The sequence below is a fragment of the Aquarana catesbeiana genome, linkage group LG09 (assembly GCF_042186555.1).
Source record: "Aquarana catesbeiana isolate 2022-GZ linkage group LG09, ASM4218655v1, whole genome shotgun sequence".
NCBI classification, from domain to species: Eukaryota; Metazoa; Chordata; class Amphibia; order Anura; family Ranidae; genus Aquarana; species Aquarana catesbeiana.
The window spans coordinates 104231243-104247822 of NC_133332.1; the positions used below are offsets into that span (position 1 = coordinate 104231243).

General features: G+C 40.1%; 1 protein-coding gene across 3 annotated transcripts in view; it reads left to right on the top strand.

Moving 5' to 3' along the window:
• Nucleotides 1-16580, top strand: part of LOC141107985 (fibronectin type-III domain-containing protein 3A-like) — a 140148-nt gene that overhangs the window by 52099 nt on the left and 71469 nt on the right. For all 3 annotated transcript variants that reach the window (XR_012235993.1, XM_073599112.1, XM_073599113.1), the window contains exon 2: nucleotides 15721-15858. Coding sequence is in view for 2 of the 3 variants with exons in the window: in XM_073599112.1 (XP_073455213.1) it covers nucleotides 15748-15858 (111 nt within the window). In the remaining variant the exon portion in view is untranslated. The remainder of the gene's footprint in view (nucleotides 1-15720; nucleotides 15859-16580) is intronic.

The window sequence follows — 16580 nt, forward strand, 5'->3', positions numbered from 1 at the left end:
TACATCTCTATTACTAAGTATTGTACAAGGGACACTGCTTCTCACAAGCCAACCCAGCCTTCAGTTACCTCTATTTAAAGGATGAGTTCACCTTTGGTAATATGTTACAGCAGTATTCAGTGTGTAACATGTTACTAAAGCAGCAGCTGTCCCCCCCCCCCCCCCCCCCCCCCCGATTCCTCATTGCGATAGCAGATAGGGAACCTTTACCCGTACCTGCTGCACGATTTAAAAACCACGCAGCTGTGTGGTGCTCTGTTTACACAACCGCATCAGTCATTCAAAGTCCTGTCTGTCAGTGTGGCAGACAACTTCTAGTTCTAAGTGAACTGGGAGGGCGCTGGTGAGCCTGAGTTTTTTTTCCTGCTCTCCAGTATCTGTCTTCCCATACGGGAGGTACAGACAGACCGTGTACTGAGAGTCTGCAGGTGCCTGACATTGCGGCTGTGATCTGCTGATCGCAAATGCAATGCTTCACCGGCTCCTAAGAAAAAAAAAAAGTGAATTTATCTTTTTAAGGGCTTGACTTCAGGCAGGATTTACAACAGCTTTTTTTTTTTTTTTTTTGCATAATCTGTGATTTTTAAAGGTACGATGTTTGAGATTTAAAAATACAACAACAGTTTGAAAGTGTCCCTTTTTATTTACATAGGTTGAAAAAAGACAGGTTCATCCAGTTAAACCAATAAAAAAATAAAATAAATAAATACTATCCCATATACACAATCCTTCACCCACAGTTGATCCAGTGGAAGGTGAAAAATCCCCAGCAAAGCATGATTCAATTAGCTACAGCAGGGGAAAACATTTCTTCCTGATCCCCCAAGAGGCAATCGGAATTTCCCTGACTTAACTTTACCTATAAATGACAGTACACGGTAATATTATGTACATTAAGGAAAGAATCCTGGCCAGGACCACCTCTGGAGGGAGTCTATTCCAAATTTTCACAGCTCTTACTTTGAAGAAACCTTTCCATAAGCATGGTTTGCTCAGAGAAAACAAGGTTTTATGTAATATTTTTATAAATATCGAAGGTTCTTCTATTGGTGACCATAGACAATCAGTTTCTTCCCCAGCAAAAATGGATAAGGGTAGCAATGCCTAAATGCATGAGAATACACTGCATTACTTTGCAAAATAGCCCAAACTGTCTGCGTAGTGCATTGAAAAACAGGATTGGCGGGTTGCTCAGATGTCCTCAAACAAGCTTGACTGAGGGGTTTGAGTAAATCTGAATTGCCAAATCCTCACAAATTGTTGTTGAATCCAGAAAAGTAGATGCGATCCTTAATGGCTGTTTTCCATATGTTGACGGCTTACCGTTAGGACAATTCACATTTTATACATGTGTGTTATCATGCGCTGCTTTATTTTTCAGGGTCCGTCCGCTAATTTCCTAAAGGCCCTGAATGTGTGTCCATTAAACAAAAAAGGTATCTGACCCTTGTTGTCGAAACCCCCCCCCCCCCAATGTACCACCGTTCTTTTGCTAGTGAATCCATTATTATCCATTTATTTTACGTTCTAAAGAGATGGGAAGGTAGGCTAATTGAACAAGACTTGTGTCCACCCAAAACAGAAATATCTATTCTAAAATCTCGATTTTAATCTCTTAGACCTCAAAAATTGATGGTTGGACCCCGTTTTACATGTAAATGAGATTACAAATAATGCTGGGGGAAGTTTGCTATTCACATAATGAGAAAAAGTCCCAATTACAATTTGAGGAAAAGCATTTTGCTAACTGTGGCAACCCCCTGGTGTTTTTACAAAGGCATTTCCTATAACTTCAGGTTTTAACTCTGTTTTATAATGCTGCTCAAGGAGGCTTAAATGTGACATACCGGAAACCAGCAACATGTAAAAATATATCTAAGGGCAAACATTTTGTTGTATTTTAGATAGAGTAGTAAATAGATAACTGTTCCCTTCACAATTTTTTTTTTTTGCTTACCATCTTGTAGACACATTTAAAAAAGAGAGGAAGGTTCTCCAAAGTAAAGCTGGTCATATGGGTCTTTTTTTTTTTTTTTTTTTCCAGATAGGTCCAAAGAAAAAATGGATTCCTCCATCCTCCCAAGTGAGGTGGATGGAGGTATCCCCTGCTCTTCGAGAGAAGTTTTCCAATAATCCTTTTCGACAGAAGTTGTTTTAACAACCAGACGTATTTCAGTCCATCTATGGGCAGCTTAAGTTTTTTGCCTTTTTGTCCATTTTTGGGAAAAATTTGTGTCCCCTTGGAATATTTTCTTTCTCAAAGTTTCGGTTATTTCCCCACTTAGTCTTTGTGGTCATCACAGCAGTAGGAGTGAATCACCCTATCATGGACACAGGAACAATAAAAACCTGTGTTAGAACCCATCACCGTTGTGTGTGTGTGTGTGTGTGTGTGTGTGTGTGTAGTAGTATTATTATACAGGGGATATATACTGTACAGACTATAGCAAGCAGCCCTGCCTTGTGCTAGCCATAGATTTCAGGGGCAGCCAGTCTTCATGCGTGATAATTTCAGGCAAAATGAACACCCACTGTGGGATAATATGCAGCGTAATATTACAACCCCAATTTCTGAAAACGTATGTATGATCTACATAAAAACAAAATGCAATGATTTACAAATGTTATAAATCTCTATTCACAATACAAAATAGAAAGCACGTTGAATGCTTAAAACTAAGAAAATGTACCTTTTTTAGAAAAAAAATAAAATAAGGTCATTTTGAAATTGATGGCAGCAACATGTCTTAAAGTTGGGACAGGGCAACAAAAAGCTGGTAAAGTAAGTGGTACTAACAAGGAAGAGCTGGAATAACATTTTGCAGATAATTTTGTTAATTGTGCAGAGAGAGGTTCACCAATCTGAAAAGCTGTGTCTTAAAATTGTCAACCATTTCAAAATAATGTTCAACATAAAGTTGTGAAGACCTTAAATATATCATCATCTACAGTACATAATGCTTTAAGTTTCAGAGAATCTGTACATATATTTGCGCACAAGGGACAAGGCCAAAATGCAAAATTGCATGCCCATGATCTTTGGCCCTCAGATGGCACTGCATTAAAAAAGACCTGATCCTGTGATGGACATCATTTCATGGGTTCAGGAATACTTCAAAAAATCGCTGTGAACACAGTTCGCGTACTATCCAAAAATGCAAGTTAAAGCTCTATTATGCAAAGAAGCAGCCATATCTGAACATGCTCCAGAAACACCACCACCTTTGGGCCAAAGCTCATTTAAAATGGTCTTTTGGAAAGTGGTCAGACAAATCAAAATTTGACATTCTTTTTAGCTACCATGGACTCTGCATCCTCCCGACTAGAGTTCAGAAGCCTGCATCTCTGATGGCATGGGGGTGCGTTAGTGTGTATTGAATCCGCAGCTTGTACACCTGGGAAAAAACATCGTTCAGCATTGATGGTGCATGTTCAGGTTTTAGAGCAGCATATGCTCCCATCCGGACAATGTCTTTTTCAGGGCAGGCATTGCATATCTCAGCAGGACAATGCTAAACCGTATAATGCATCTATTACAAAAGTATGGCTTCGTAGTAGAAAAGTCCGGGTGCTTAACTGGCCTGCCTGCAATCCAGACCGTTCACCATTTGCAAATATTTGGCGCATCTTGAAACAAAAGGTTTGATAGACGATCCAGAACTGGTGAGCCATTTGAATCCTATATTAGGCAAAAATGTACCAACATTCCTTTCCCAAAGCTCCAGCAACTGGTCTCCTCTGTGCCCAGATGCTTACAAAGTGTTCCTATGGCCTCATGCACACTGGACGTTTTTACAGCTGCTGTTTTTGGCTTCAGATGTTTTTTTCTGTAGCCACTAAACTCCCTAGCATGTTATTCTATGTGTCCATGCCCACATAGGCTGTTATCGGTGTTTTTTGTCAGGGGCGTTTTCTGGCTGTAAGAAACCCACAACTTATAACCTCCAGTGTGCATGAACCCTAAAAGATGAGGGGATGCTACACTTTAGTAAACATGGCCCTGTCCCAACTATTTTGAGACCTGTTGCTGCCGTCCATTTCAAAATTACCTTATGTTTTCTTAAACTGGTACATTTTTTTTCTGTTTTCTAATTTTATGAATAAAAATGGGTTTATTAGATTTGTCAATTATTGCATTCTGTTTTTATGTAGATTTTACAGTGCCCCAACTTTTTTGAAATTGGGGTTGAAATGTTATGCAGATAGGAGCTGTATGCTTCACTGGCATTTTTGCTGTGTACGAAGTAAAGAGGAGTGTGAATCTTGGAATCTTTTTCATATAAAGGCAGTGTTATTTTAAATTGAGTTGAGTGTTTTACTAATCTTCAGTATAGTGCAAATATTTGTGGATTTTTGTTTTTTAGTGTGTGTATATATATATATATATATATATGTATATGTATGTGTGTGTGTGTGTGTGTGTGTGTGTGTGTGTGTGTGTGTGTGTGTGTACACACACACACCTGTTGGCTCTATAAAATCCTGTGATATATCTGTCTGCAATATACTCAACAATTTGCGTAATGTTTTTAAAAATAAAGGCAGTAGTTAAAATACAATTCAGTTCAAGAGAATTCAGAGGACTGTGTTTGTGAGAGCAAACAATTTAAAAATGCAATGCTGAAGAACTGTTTACTTTTTTTTAATCTTTTTTTTATTTTTTGTTTTTGTAACATTTTGTCTTTGTTTTAATCTTCTTTTTTTGGGGGGCAACTTTGTGTTGTAAACTCTTTTTTGCGGCAATAGTTTGCACTTAAACAATATACCCGCTCACAAACTTACAAACAAATAGTTTAGTGTTAAATGGACCATTTAGGATTTAATTGGTGAGAAAGGTTAATTATTCACAGTAACATTTAATTATTCCCTGGTTTTGTTAAGCATTGTGCAATCAATGAATTAGGGATTGACAGTGTGCCAGTAAGCAAGTGTAAGAAAATATGAGAGATTTCATCTTTGAGCAAATTCCACTGCAGAGTAACTCACAAAGACTCTATTTAGAACTTTTGTGAACCATTTGTCAATTGGTCAGATTCAAGAACAAAGACTGCACCCCGTTTTAAAGTTAATCTGTCATCTGCGCAAAAAAAACAGTAGAAACCATTATATGTATTTTGTGCCAATTTTTGGCCTGCATTTACTTGTACGTTTTTATGTAGTGACCTATGTTCAGTTAACCATGGAGGCAAGCACATGTCCCCTGAGAGCTGATGATGGTTATCAGGTCCATCAGATCAATGTTGGCATTTAAATGGAAATGTATACAGAAAGTTTGTAGGCTGCCATCTCTGAATTCATGTCTGTGTCACCGATTTTCCTCTGACCTCTCGATCTGCATGCTTGTCCAAGGTCAGTGTCTCAGAAGTGTGTACGCCACCTGGTCCAACAGAAGCCTGTCGAAGGGCCATGACCGAAAAAGATCTGCCGATCTGCATCTGATCAGCGCTCTCAGCCAAAGACTAAGCGCACTGACCGGTGTGTTCTGGTGTGTGTGTGTGGGGGGGGGGGGCATTCCCCCATCAGGACGCAATAGCTCAGTGGGGGAGATCGCTGTACTAAGATTGCATAGTTAGTACAGCAGCCCCTCCCGAGCTCTTCTTTTTTTTTTTTTTTCGTTCAGACTGCTGGTTTAAACAAAAAAAATTGTGTGTACCAGGCTTTAAAGTGGGGTTCCACCCAAAAAAACAAAAATACCTGAAAAATTCTAAAAAAAAAAAAAAAAAAACCCAAAAAAATTTGGATATTTTTTTTTTTTTTTTTACTTACCTCTAAATGCCTGTTGCTAGGTGGTCCCTCGTAGTCTGCCTCTTCCTTTGCCTGGGCTGGTGACATCACTTGCCCCTCGGCACAGGAAGGGCTCGGCTCTGCTCCCTCCCTCCTGTCAATCATCTGGGACCCATTACAGGTCCCAGGTGATTGAGCGGCCAATCACGGTGCGCGGCGCCGCTCGCGCATGCGCAGTGGGTGCCAGGCTGTGAAGCCACAGCCGGGCGCCCACAGTTGAAATGCCGACGAGCGGGGGGGGGGGGGGGGGCGAGCGGGGCTTTGATCCCCCGCATCGCTGGACCCTGGGACAGGTAAGTGTCCAATTAAAAGTCAGCAGCTGCAGTATTTGTAGCTGCTGACTTTTATTTTTTTTTTTTTTTTTAATGGACCCCCTGGGTGGAACTCCTCTTTAACAATGAACTCATCTTATGTTCCTTTTTGATCTGTTAAATATGCCGCTAAAAGAGTTTTTTTTGTTTGATAAGTGAAAAAATACCCGTTGATCCTGCTAAAAATCTTGTGAGATAACTTCCTATTCTCTCTCTCCCTGTGCTGACTGTTATCAGTTAGCAATGTTCCCAGCTCTCTGTGGACTACAGAACACATCCCATTTATTTTATTTTTAGTTCAGTGGAAAGGGATATGTTCTGTAGTCCTGAAAGAGGTCCTGTCCTTGGGTGACAATGCTGTTCCTCCATAGACACACAGTACAGTGTCTAAGCATTGTTGCCTTAAAGAGGAACTAAACCCTGATGGGTTTTACTTCCTCTTTTTTTTCCTCTGCAAAGTAAAAGCATAATGGGCTAGTATGCATTGCATATGTTGCACTTACCTACAAACGAAGCCCGCGATGTCCCCGCTGGTGGCTGCATCCATCTTCACCCCTTTTCCTTCCGGGGCCGTGGACTCCGGCTCTTTGACTGGGCAGAGTTGCGTGACGTCACTTCCGTGCATGCGCGTGGGAGGTGCTGGTCACGGCACGGGCCCTTTAGAAACGGCATGGTCATGCCCTACCTTCAGTTCTCATGCGCCAATGATGTCGGCGCAAGCGTATATGGTAAATATCTCCTAAACCATGCAGGTTTAGGAGATATTTCCAGTACCTACAGATAAGCCTTATTATAGGCTTACCTGTAGGTAAAAGTGGTGTAACTAGGTTTACAACCACTTTAAGACAATAGGGTTCATTTACTAAAACTGGAGTTGTGCAAAATCTGGTGCAGCTGTGCATGGTAGCCAATCAGCCTCTAACTTCAGCTTGCTCAATTAAAGTATAACTAAAGGCAAAACTTTTTATTTTTTCGTTTTTGGATAGAGTGGAGAGGCATTACAATGCTTGTCAGTTTTTATTGCTGTCTGTGCCCCTGATAGGGAGATTCACCCTCTCTATTTGTCCTGTTTACCATTATCATTGAAAGTGAACATTAAAGAAGGTTGTCCCCAGAATAATAGGGGAGAAACCTTCCAATGGGGGCACTAGTTCTGGTGACCTGGGGGTTTGTGGGGATTTACTGTTTTGGCTATGGGACAGGAAGTGCAGGGAAATCTCTGCAATGGGGCACAGATAAGAAAAAAAATATGACAGGGTTTATAGCCCTCCCTTACTCTGTCCAAAATGGAAAAAATAGTTTTGCCTATAGTTCTACTTTAAGCTTTGACAAAAAAAAACAAAAAACTGCAAGCTGTTTGGTTTTAATGCAGAGTGCACCTGTTTTTGCCCACTCGAGGTTTGGTAAATCGACCCCAATGTGTCTTAGCGATCGGATGACCAGGTGAAAAACAGAAAAAAATGGTGAAGCCGCCATGTCTAAGGACTGTTAAGCAGATGTTGAAGTTTAAAGTGCAAGTCCACCCTAACACTAAAATCCCTGCATTTACAGACATCCACACTCTAACACTAACCTATCTAGCCCTGTAAAAAAGAAATCCGTATACATAACTTTTTTTTTTAAGCCAATCCTATCCGGTCTCCAGCGGCGGAAGCTCTGCAGAGGACATAGCCGACAATGGCTGTGTAATGAATGGGGAGTGACATCACCCATTGACTTACTATGGAGCTTCCGTTGGCTGTGTCCTCTGCACCCACCTCCACAGAGAAGCCATCTCTGACAGCTCAGCATGGGATCAGGTCTGATCGGCTTCAAACAAGGTATGTATACTGGTTTCTTCCTTACAGGGCTAGATAGGTTATTGTTAGATCGTGGATGTCTGTAGATGCAGGGATTTTAGTGTTGGGGTGGACTTACACTTTAATCTTTTTGCGTTTGCTTTCTCGGGTTCTTCCTTTCCCTTTCCCTTTCATCATGCTAATGAAACCTTTAGATAAAACTTTTGTTTTCATCACATACTTTTTTTTTTTTTTTTTTTGGACCCAGTAATGTTCTCACTGAATCTGTGCTTTCCTGTGCAATGCTGGCAGTTTGACTAGTTGGGAGGGAGGGCCAACAGAATGCTGTGCATAGCTTCTAATAATATAGCACCCTGCTATAGTACTTCTCTCAAGCCTTCAGTCCCAAGAGTGAGCTGGCTCTTGGGAGGAGTTAGACAAATATCAAAATGTCTTGATGGGTAGATGGTAGTCTGGAAGAGTGGTCGTTTTATGGTTTGCTACATTTGCATGCAGACCACATTCCGGAACATCTACATGTAATTAAGAGCCTCCGTACTTTGAAAGAACTGAAATCCAGTGAAAGAAGAGTTTCAGGCCAGAGATAGGAATGCTGGGGAGGAAAGAGTTAGATAATGCTGCACTTCTGCCAGCCAGGAAATGAGGCACGCTCATGATCTGATCTGAACTGATTTGAAGCAGCTTCTAATGCAGACTGTGAGAACTTTAAAGTGGTTGTATACTGTTGGACATTTTTTTTTCTTCTTCCTGCGAGGTAAAGTCATAATGTGCTAGTATGCATCGCATATTAGCACATTATGTGAAACTTACCTGGAAACTAAGCTGTTCCAGCACCGCATGCCAGTGCTCTAGCCGCTCCCATTTTCACCCGTCTTGCTTCCTGGTTCGCGGGCTCTGGCTCTGTGATTGGCTGGAGCAGCGATGACATCACTCTTGCACATGTTCGCAGGAGCCACTGTTGACGGCACGGGGCTCGGAAGAAACGGCACCTATGGCCTTTCCTTCAGCATGCCACTGGCTGCATGTAATGTAAATATCTCCTAAACGGTACACATTTAGGAGATATCTACACTAGCTATAGTAAGCCTTATTATAGGCCTACCTATAGGTAAATGTTAGCAGAGGAAGTTTACAACAATGGCAGCACCCATATTCCTATTATCATAGGTTTACTTTAAAAGCTAAATTCTCAATTTATGTATTAGAACCCTCTAGGTTTTCGGGAGCTTTTTGGAGTCAGTAACCATACGTCGTGCAGTTAATTACCTAGCCACATGTGGCTTAGGATAATGAAGTGTATGCTAGCTTTAAGATTCACTAGAAACCATATGAGTTTTACAAAAAAAAAATCTTAGTAGGCAATGGGCCTCCTGTTACTTAGATTAAGAGTGTTCTTCAACTAGGAGAACCCCTTTATTTTATTTGACAAGGTTGTCAAAAGCAGGGGCACACTTTTTATTTGGTTTAGAAAACCCCTTCAAATACCCCTTTCAAACACTGTGGTTGTTTCTGTGCAAGCCTCAGGCAACTGTGCTGCTAAGACCTCCAGATGTTTCTGATCTGAAAGTAACGTGACAGAAACTTCAGTTTATATAAACCATCGAGGTAGGTATTGGGACAGCAGATGCTTTGTTACTAGTCTAGTTTTTCACAAAGGGTGTTTTTAGATTAAACAATTTGAATATATGAGCTATTTTCCTCTGTTAACAAAGACGGGATTTTCCCAGTACCTCCGTGCTTTTGTGTCTGGCTTTGTTTAGCACGTCTGAAAAGAAGAAACCAAATAAGCACAGCATGTTCAAAGCATAAAGTTATTTTAAAAGTGCTTATTAATGATCATCAATGAAAAAAAGTCAATACTCTTGAGATGTACTTTGAGGCTAATATTGATCACTATTGCAGCATTGCCTGGGTCTTGTTGGCTTTGTCTGTGCTTTATAGTTTTGTTGCTGTGCAGAATGATAGGAGCATGCATAGGCCCATACCTATGTGTTTTACCTGCTTAACACTATTAATAGCTCAAAAACATTAACCTCTTCAACCCCAGGTTTTACACCCTTCACGACCAGACCATTTTTTTCTATTTAGCACTGCACTTTTAACTGGCCCTGCAACGCTGTACCTGAACAAAATTTGTATATTTTTTTTTTTCACACAAATAGAGCTTTCTTTTGGTTGTATTTGATCACCACTGGATATTTATTTTTTGCAATATAAATGAAAAAAGACAAAAAAAAAAACTATTTTGAAAATAAACCTATTTTTTTCTACTTTTACTCGGACGGCTGACTGCCAGTGACACTAATTCAGTGATCAGTGCTAATAATTTGCACTGTCACTGTACTTATGACGTTGGCTGGTAAGTGATCAAGAGGTATTAGATTTGCGCTCTTTAAATATCTACTTGCCGTTCTTATGTAAGAAATGTTGAGAGCAATGTCTGATGGGCTGTATATGTTTGGTATGAGGAGAACACTTTTATTGGTTCCTGCTCCAACTTCTGCAATCCTGACCTAGATGAGGATGGCACTGCTTGCCCTGCCCCCTCTTCCCTCCTGAGACATGTCCTATGTCCCAGGAGGCTGCGGGACCATTTACAGAGCACTGTGCGAGCTCACATGTGCAATGGGGGGGCTAGCAGTAGTTAGCCAAAGCCAGCTCCCATATCCAAGATGGCGGCTTTAAGAACCCGCATCTGTAAGAAGAACTGACTGCACAAAGACAGAGATGGACTCTAGGCAATGGTGAGTACCTGATATATTTTTTTTTTTTTTTAAGTCGGCAGCTATAGTATTTATTTTTTGTAGCTGCTGACTTAGAAGTTTTAGGACCATGTCAGATGAACAACTCTGCCGCTGGTAACACATTGCTATTGATAGACTCATCCAAGGAAAGGGAGCCGCTAGTTGTAATAGAGTCACTCTCTCACTGGGCCAAACACTATTCCAAGTGACATCTTGCTTGTCCAACCAGTGAGGGAACAACTCCTTATAAAAAGTCAATCGGCCTCTTAGCCATTCTGTTAATGGTATGTGTCAGGTTCATTTCGTTGTCAGGTTCAGACTTAGTATACACACATTGAAATCTGACTGGTTCAACAGGACCTGGCCCAACTTTATTCTGTTTGTCCTCCTTTTTGTTCAACAGAAGCCGATTGGTATGTTAGTCTTAGTCGCTGCCAGAATGCAATAGCACAGCAAACATCGTTTGTGTGGATGCAGGAATCTGAGTATTTTACTATTCATTCAACCTGTGAGTGTGTTGTGGGATCAAGTCATTTTTTTTTTTCTTTCAACGCGCCGCTGAATGAAAAATGACACATCTATGGCTGGCTAAATCTCGCCAATCTGTTTGTGGCCAAATGGGAGGAGGATGTTGTCTATTCTGAACACAGACCGTCACTCATACTGTGGGCCAGATATATAGACGACATCCTCCTCCTATGGGAGGGCACCCCCGAATCTCTCAAAGATTTTCTTCACATTCCTTAATGATAATGACCGGGTTATCTCATTGACATATGAATTTAGTTCTTCAAGAATTCATTTCTTGGACCTCGAGATAGATTTGTTTAGGCCAATTTAAGTTTCAGACATATTTTAAAAGTACGGTTTGAAACAGCTTCATACCTACAGATAGCTGTCACCATCAGTCATGGCTACAATCTGTTCCTCGGAGTCAGTTTTTAAGACTGCGTAGAAACTGTGCAGATGTGGACACCTATCTTGCCCAAGCATCCACTCTTAAACAGAGATTTATAGAGAAGGGATACGACCAGATGTCAATAACCTCAGAATTACATAAGGTGGCAATGGTAGATAGGAGCTCTTTACTTACAAAGAAACCCCCTCTTGAACCAGACAATTCTTATAAATGCTCTATGCTCACTGCGTTTTCAGTCCAGCATAGAGAGATTAAAATCATCATCAGTCGTCATTGGGATATTCTCAAGAACAATCATATCCTGGGAACTGTGCTTCCGGAATGTCCGAAAGTCATATTTAGGGGTGCACCCTCCCTACGAAGCAAAAATCTATCCCAATACTATCAATCCTCCCACACGCCCTTCATTTTTTCATAACTTGGTGGGCTATTTTCCTTGCAAGAAATGTGTAGCATGCCAGCACAACTCATGTGGGAGACGCAAAAGTTTGGCATTTAGGTCTAGTGTCACCAATTGAGTGTATCCCATCAAAACATTTTGCACCTGTGCTACCAAACACGTTGTGTACATGATCACCTGCCCCTGTGGAAAACAGTATGTGGGGCGCATGAATCGTGCATTTTCCGTGAGGGTAGGTGAACATATCGCCAGGATTAAGGGAGGTGATATTAAACATTACGTGCCAAGACATTATAGAGAACATCGTGGTCGAGATCCCAGGGGTTCACAACTCCTTATTATGGATAAGTATATTCCTCCGTGGAGAGGAGGGGCTATGACCAGAGGCGTCTCATGTTTAGAAACGTATTGGATATACCAGCTGCAGACTTGCTCCCCCTTTGGATTAAACATCGAGTGGGATATCAACCCTAATCAAGCATAAAATTTTAGAATTTTGGATATTATCTGGGTGCAATTGGTACATTTAGAATATTTTTGCCGTTTATATGCCCCATCATATATTTTCATGTTTTTATCAACTGAGTCTCTGTACTAATTCCTTATTAAAATAATTCCTTTTTATTGTCTTTTTGTTATTACATTGGACCTTATTGTGAACATCTGGGATATACCTCAAATATTTCTTCTATAATTTTTTAAAAATGTTTTATGTCTTTTACGATTTTTATATTTACACATCATGATATGTATTTATTTTTTTCCCCTTAATTATGTCAAACACACTGTCTGTAATTATTCCACATGAAACAATTAAGATGTAAACGCCTGGTAACATAGTTTCTTCAGGTAGATGGCGTTGTTTCTGAGATCTGACTCCGAGATTCTTGTCTGATTTATGAACGGCGCCATTTTGCTAGTTGTTTTTAGGCCGTTTATATTTGACCTCAATCAACTCATGTTTCCTGCCTGTTTAAACGAGGCTAGGGACATACACATGTGGATGTTACTAATCTTAGTCTCTGCTGATGACACAGTCTCTGGACTGTGACACAGTCTCTGGAATTCACCTCTTTCCGGTTTGTGTCTCACTAGCGACGGCGCCATTTAACTTGACTTTACGTCACTTCCGCTTCCAGTTTACCACAACCAGGCTTGAGACGCACGTGGAGGCGCCATCCTGACCAAAACCAGAAGTGACTTTAGATCATACAGTGTGACAGACAGAGCTGCTGTTCATCAAGGGGTTATCCATTACCTATAAATAGACATTAACTACAGTGGATCAGCACCCCAGATGATGCCTTATGAGGCGAAACGCGTCAGTATGCTATGCTGATTCCACTGTTATTGTCCTCTTATAAACGCTTTTTGTGGCAATGTGTGTATTTCTCTTGTTTATATATTAAATATCCATTATTCCTTATGGAATTACGCTAAGTGCCTTCCTTCTTTTCTTTGTTTATCTAAATGGTTGGGCTGATTGCCTATTTTTATCTAATCTGCTGATATCCACTGTCTTGAACATCCCTCTAAAGGTTGTGTCCATACAGTGAGCCTGAATCATCCCGGGTACTTCACAAAGCTTGATTGACTCATTAGGTGTATACCTATATGAGTTCAATCCCTCTGGTAAACGATTGGTGCTTCTGGTGGTGGATCTCCTTTCAATTCACATAACTATTTTTGATGCACATCTATGACCCAACTGACTGTCGCTAATTCTATTGGACCATATATTTGTACTTTTCTCTGTCCCCAAGTTTCACTTATGGACACTTTCTTGTATTTTTGTATATTGAGTTTATGTTATTAGTATACTTATTTTTTTCATTATATTGATTTTAGTTTAGCTCTGAAATCGTTCATTTGTTAGCACTGCACTTTTCCAAATTTTTAACATTTTACAATTGATTTACTACTGTGCTGGCTGCTATTGTGGTTTCTAGACAGCACGGTATATTTGTTTTTATAGTTTACTGGCTAAAGAAGTGACTGTACTTTTTAAGTATGCAAAGCAGCGAATATAAAATTGTTTAGTCAAGGAAGTGATGTGAGTATATGATGCAATTCATGTGAAATCTGGTGGTATCAGCCATGACAATGGAAAGGAAGTTGACCTTTTTAATTCAGTCTCAGCTCTGTTATATTGATGTCGGCTTAATCACTGATTGCAACATCCTTTGCATATATCTTCAATTCAATTGTGTAGGCTTCTACTGCATCAGTTCACTGCATGTAAACTTGAAAAATGACTGCAGTGAGCTTGCTCTGCAGCACAGTGTTCTTTTGTTTTATTCTTGTGGAGTAATGCCAGATAAATGTAATATGGCATAACAAATTTCCTGTATCCTGTTATCTCATTTTTTATTTTTGTATTTTTTTCATGAGAAAGCTGGACTACATTTTTCTCTAAAAATGATGTTGTTGTATAAGGTTTGGGTTAAGGTTAAACTCTAGCCTTACCACAAAATTGTAAGTTTGTATGCTGTGCCTTGTGTACTGCTTTGAATTTCCTATCTTAAGTGAATTGCTGTGGTAACCACTCGCCTTCCAACCTCTCCATTGACACCCAGTGCTATGTAGACCCCTCATCAGCGGTCGTAGATGCACTAATGCTAGGGGTATGTTATCAACCCAGCATCGGTGGTCATTACTAGGAGTGGTCTGTATAGTCATGCAGCCCACCCAGTAATAGCTGCTTCCTATGATGCCAGGGTTTCAGAACATTCAAATCCCTTTTTTATATGTAATGTAAAATTGTGTAATTAAATGTGATCATATTTTGTGTAGCTTTCATGGTGTACACAATAACCAAATCAATGCAGTTTGTATGTTTTAGTAGGTCACTATTTTATTCATTTTTTTCCTTTTTTTAATGCAATGAGTGTAAATACTTTAACTCGACCTGGAATCATCCTCTTGCTATTCTCTGTACAGCATACTGGAATATGGAAAAGCAGCATATGGAGCCAGTTAGTTGTTCTGCAGTGCAAGGAGCACACTGATAGGAGGAAAGAACAAAGTGACAGTGAGCTGAACGCATCACTCCTTTCACTGTCCAGTCTCAGGGTGGGGGTAGTGAGGAGGCCTGTAAGTGATAGAGAACTGCACAAGAGGAAGATCAGGTTCCCTCTGCTGTCATACAGGACTGTGAATTGTGGCAGGTCTGTTTAAATCTCAGGACTGGATTTACAGAAAGACAAATCCCACTGAAGGGTAGAACTGCTTTTATATATGTATTTCATCCATGTATTTGCTTGGAGTATAGCTTTAGGGTCCATTCATGCTACAATGTGGTTTGGGAAACACGCATAACGTGCCAAGTTTCTAGTACCACATTTAAATTGCAATGCCCTTGCGATCTGCAGTGGGTGTCAGTGCAAAGTTAATGACACCCCAAACACAGGTACAAAAGTACCATGCAATCCAGTTGCAGTGTGTTTCCAAAAGTTAAAAGATCATTCTATAGTGATTCACTGTGTGTTTTTTATATATTATTCATAAAGGTAGAAGTTGGCAGTCCTCTTCTGCCTGGCTGTACTTGCTGTTCACAGAATTACACACTGAGCTTACAAGACTGTATGCAGCATCAAGGAAAAAAAAAGTTTGTCACTCCTAGGAACGCAAGGGAGTTTTCAGAAATTTTTATTGCATTGTGTTATCCCATATAAAATGTTAAAACAGGTAAACGGAGTTCTAGCTGAGTAGGAAATGGCTGACTGTAAAAAGTAAACATGGCATTTTATTTTATCATTTGCAGGTGGTGGATGCAAACATCTGTCGATGAATGATTATTTCAACCATGATGGCCGACCAGCCTCCTCCATTGGAAGCCACAACTTTACTGAATGACGTACCACTCGTACCACACATGGTGAATGGTGACAGTACTCAACAGGTAAGAGCGCACCTTTTGACATCTAACATGCAGCTCTATAGTTGGATCTACGATCAGAAAATTTATAGAAGTAGTTGGGATTTTAGTGGTAATGTCTGAATATTTCAAGAGCTTAACATTTTCCAATAAAACTATTAAAAAGAATAGGTCCATCACAGTGGATTTCTTGTTTTTGGGTGAACCCAGATGGCTGCTTCAGCATAGTTCACAATAACAAGCTTCTGTTTGAAGATTCCATAATGGCTGCTCTGTAAATCTAAGGATTTGGTCTAGTAGTCTATGTTGAGGTTGTCTGATCCACTCAGTCTAGAATCTGTATTTGGTCAAACGATCGAATACGATTGATATGGACCAATTTAATTTGTATGTTCCATTAATCTGAGGGAGCTTGATGTGCCTGTTTGTGGGGAATTATATTTGATGATGGGTGTAACGAAAAAATTAAGAACCAGTCACTCCAACCTAAAGCTTCACCTTACAGTTTTGATTGTACAATCTTTGTTAAATCTACCCAGAACTATGTGGTGCAAGGGTCTACCTGATTAGATACAGATTGATTGGTTAGCATAAGTAGGTGCTCGTATTGCATAGTTTTGGTAGATCTAAACTTATTTGTACAAAAATGTTATGGTCAGATTATAACATGTATGGTGACCTTAAGAGTAAACCGGTTGGTTTCCTTTACAACTTGATCGACTAGCCCTGCATTGTAATAAACAGTT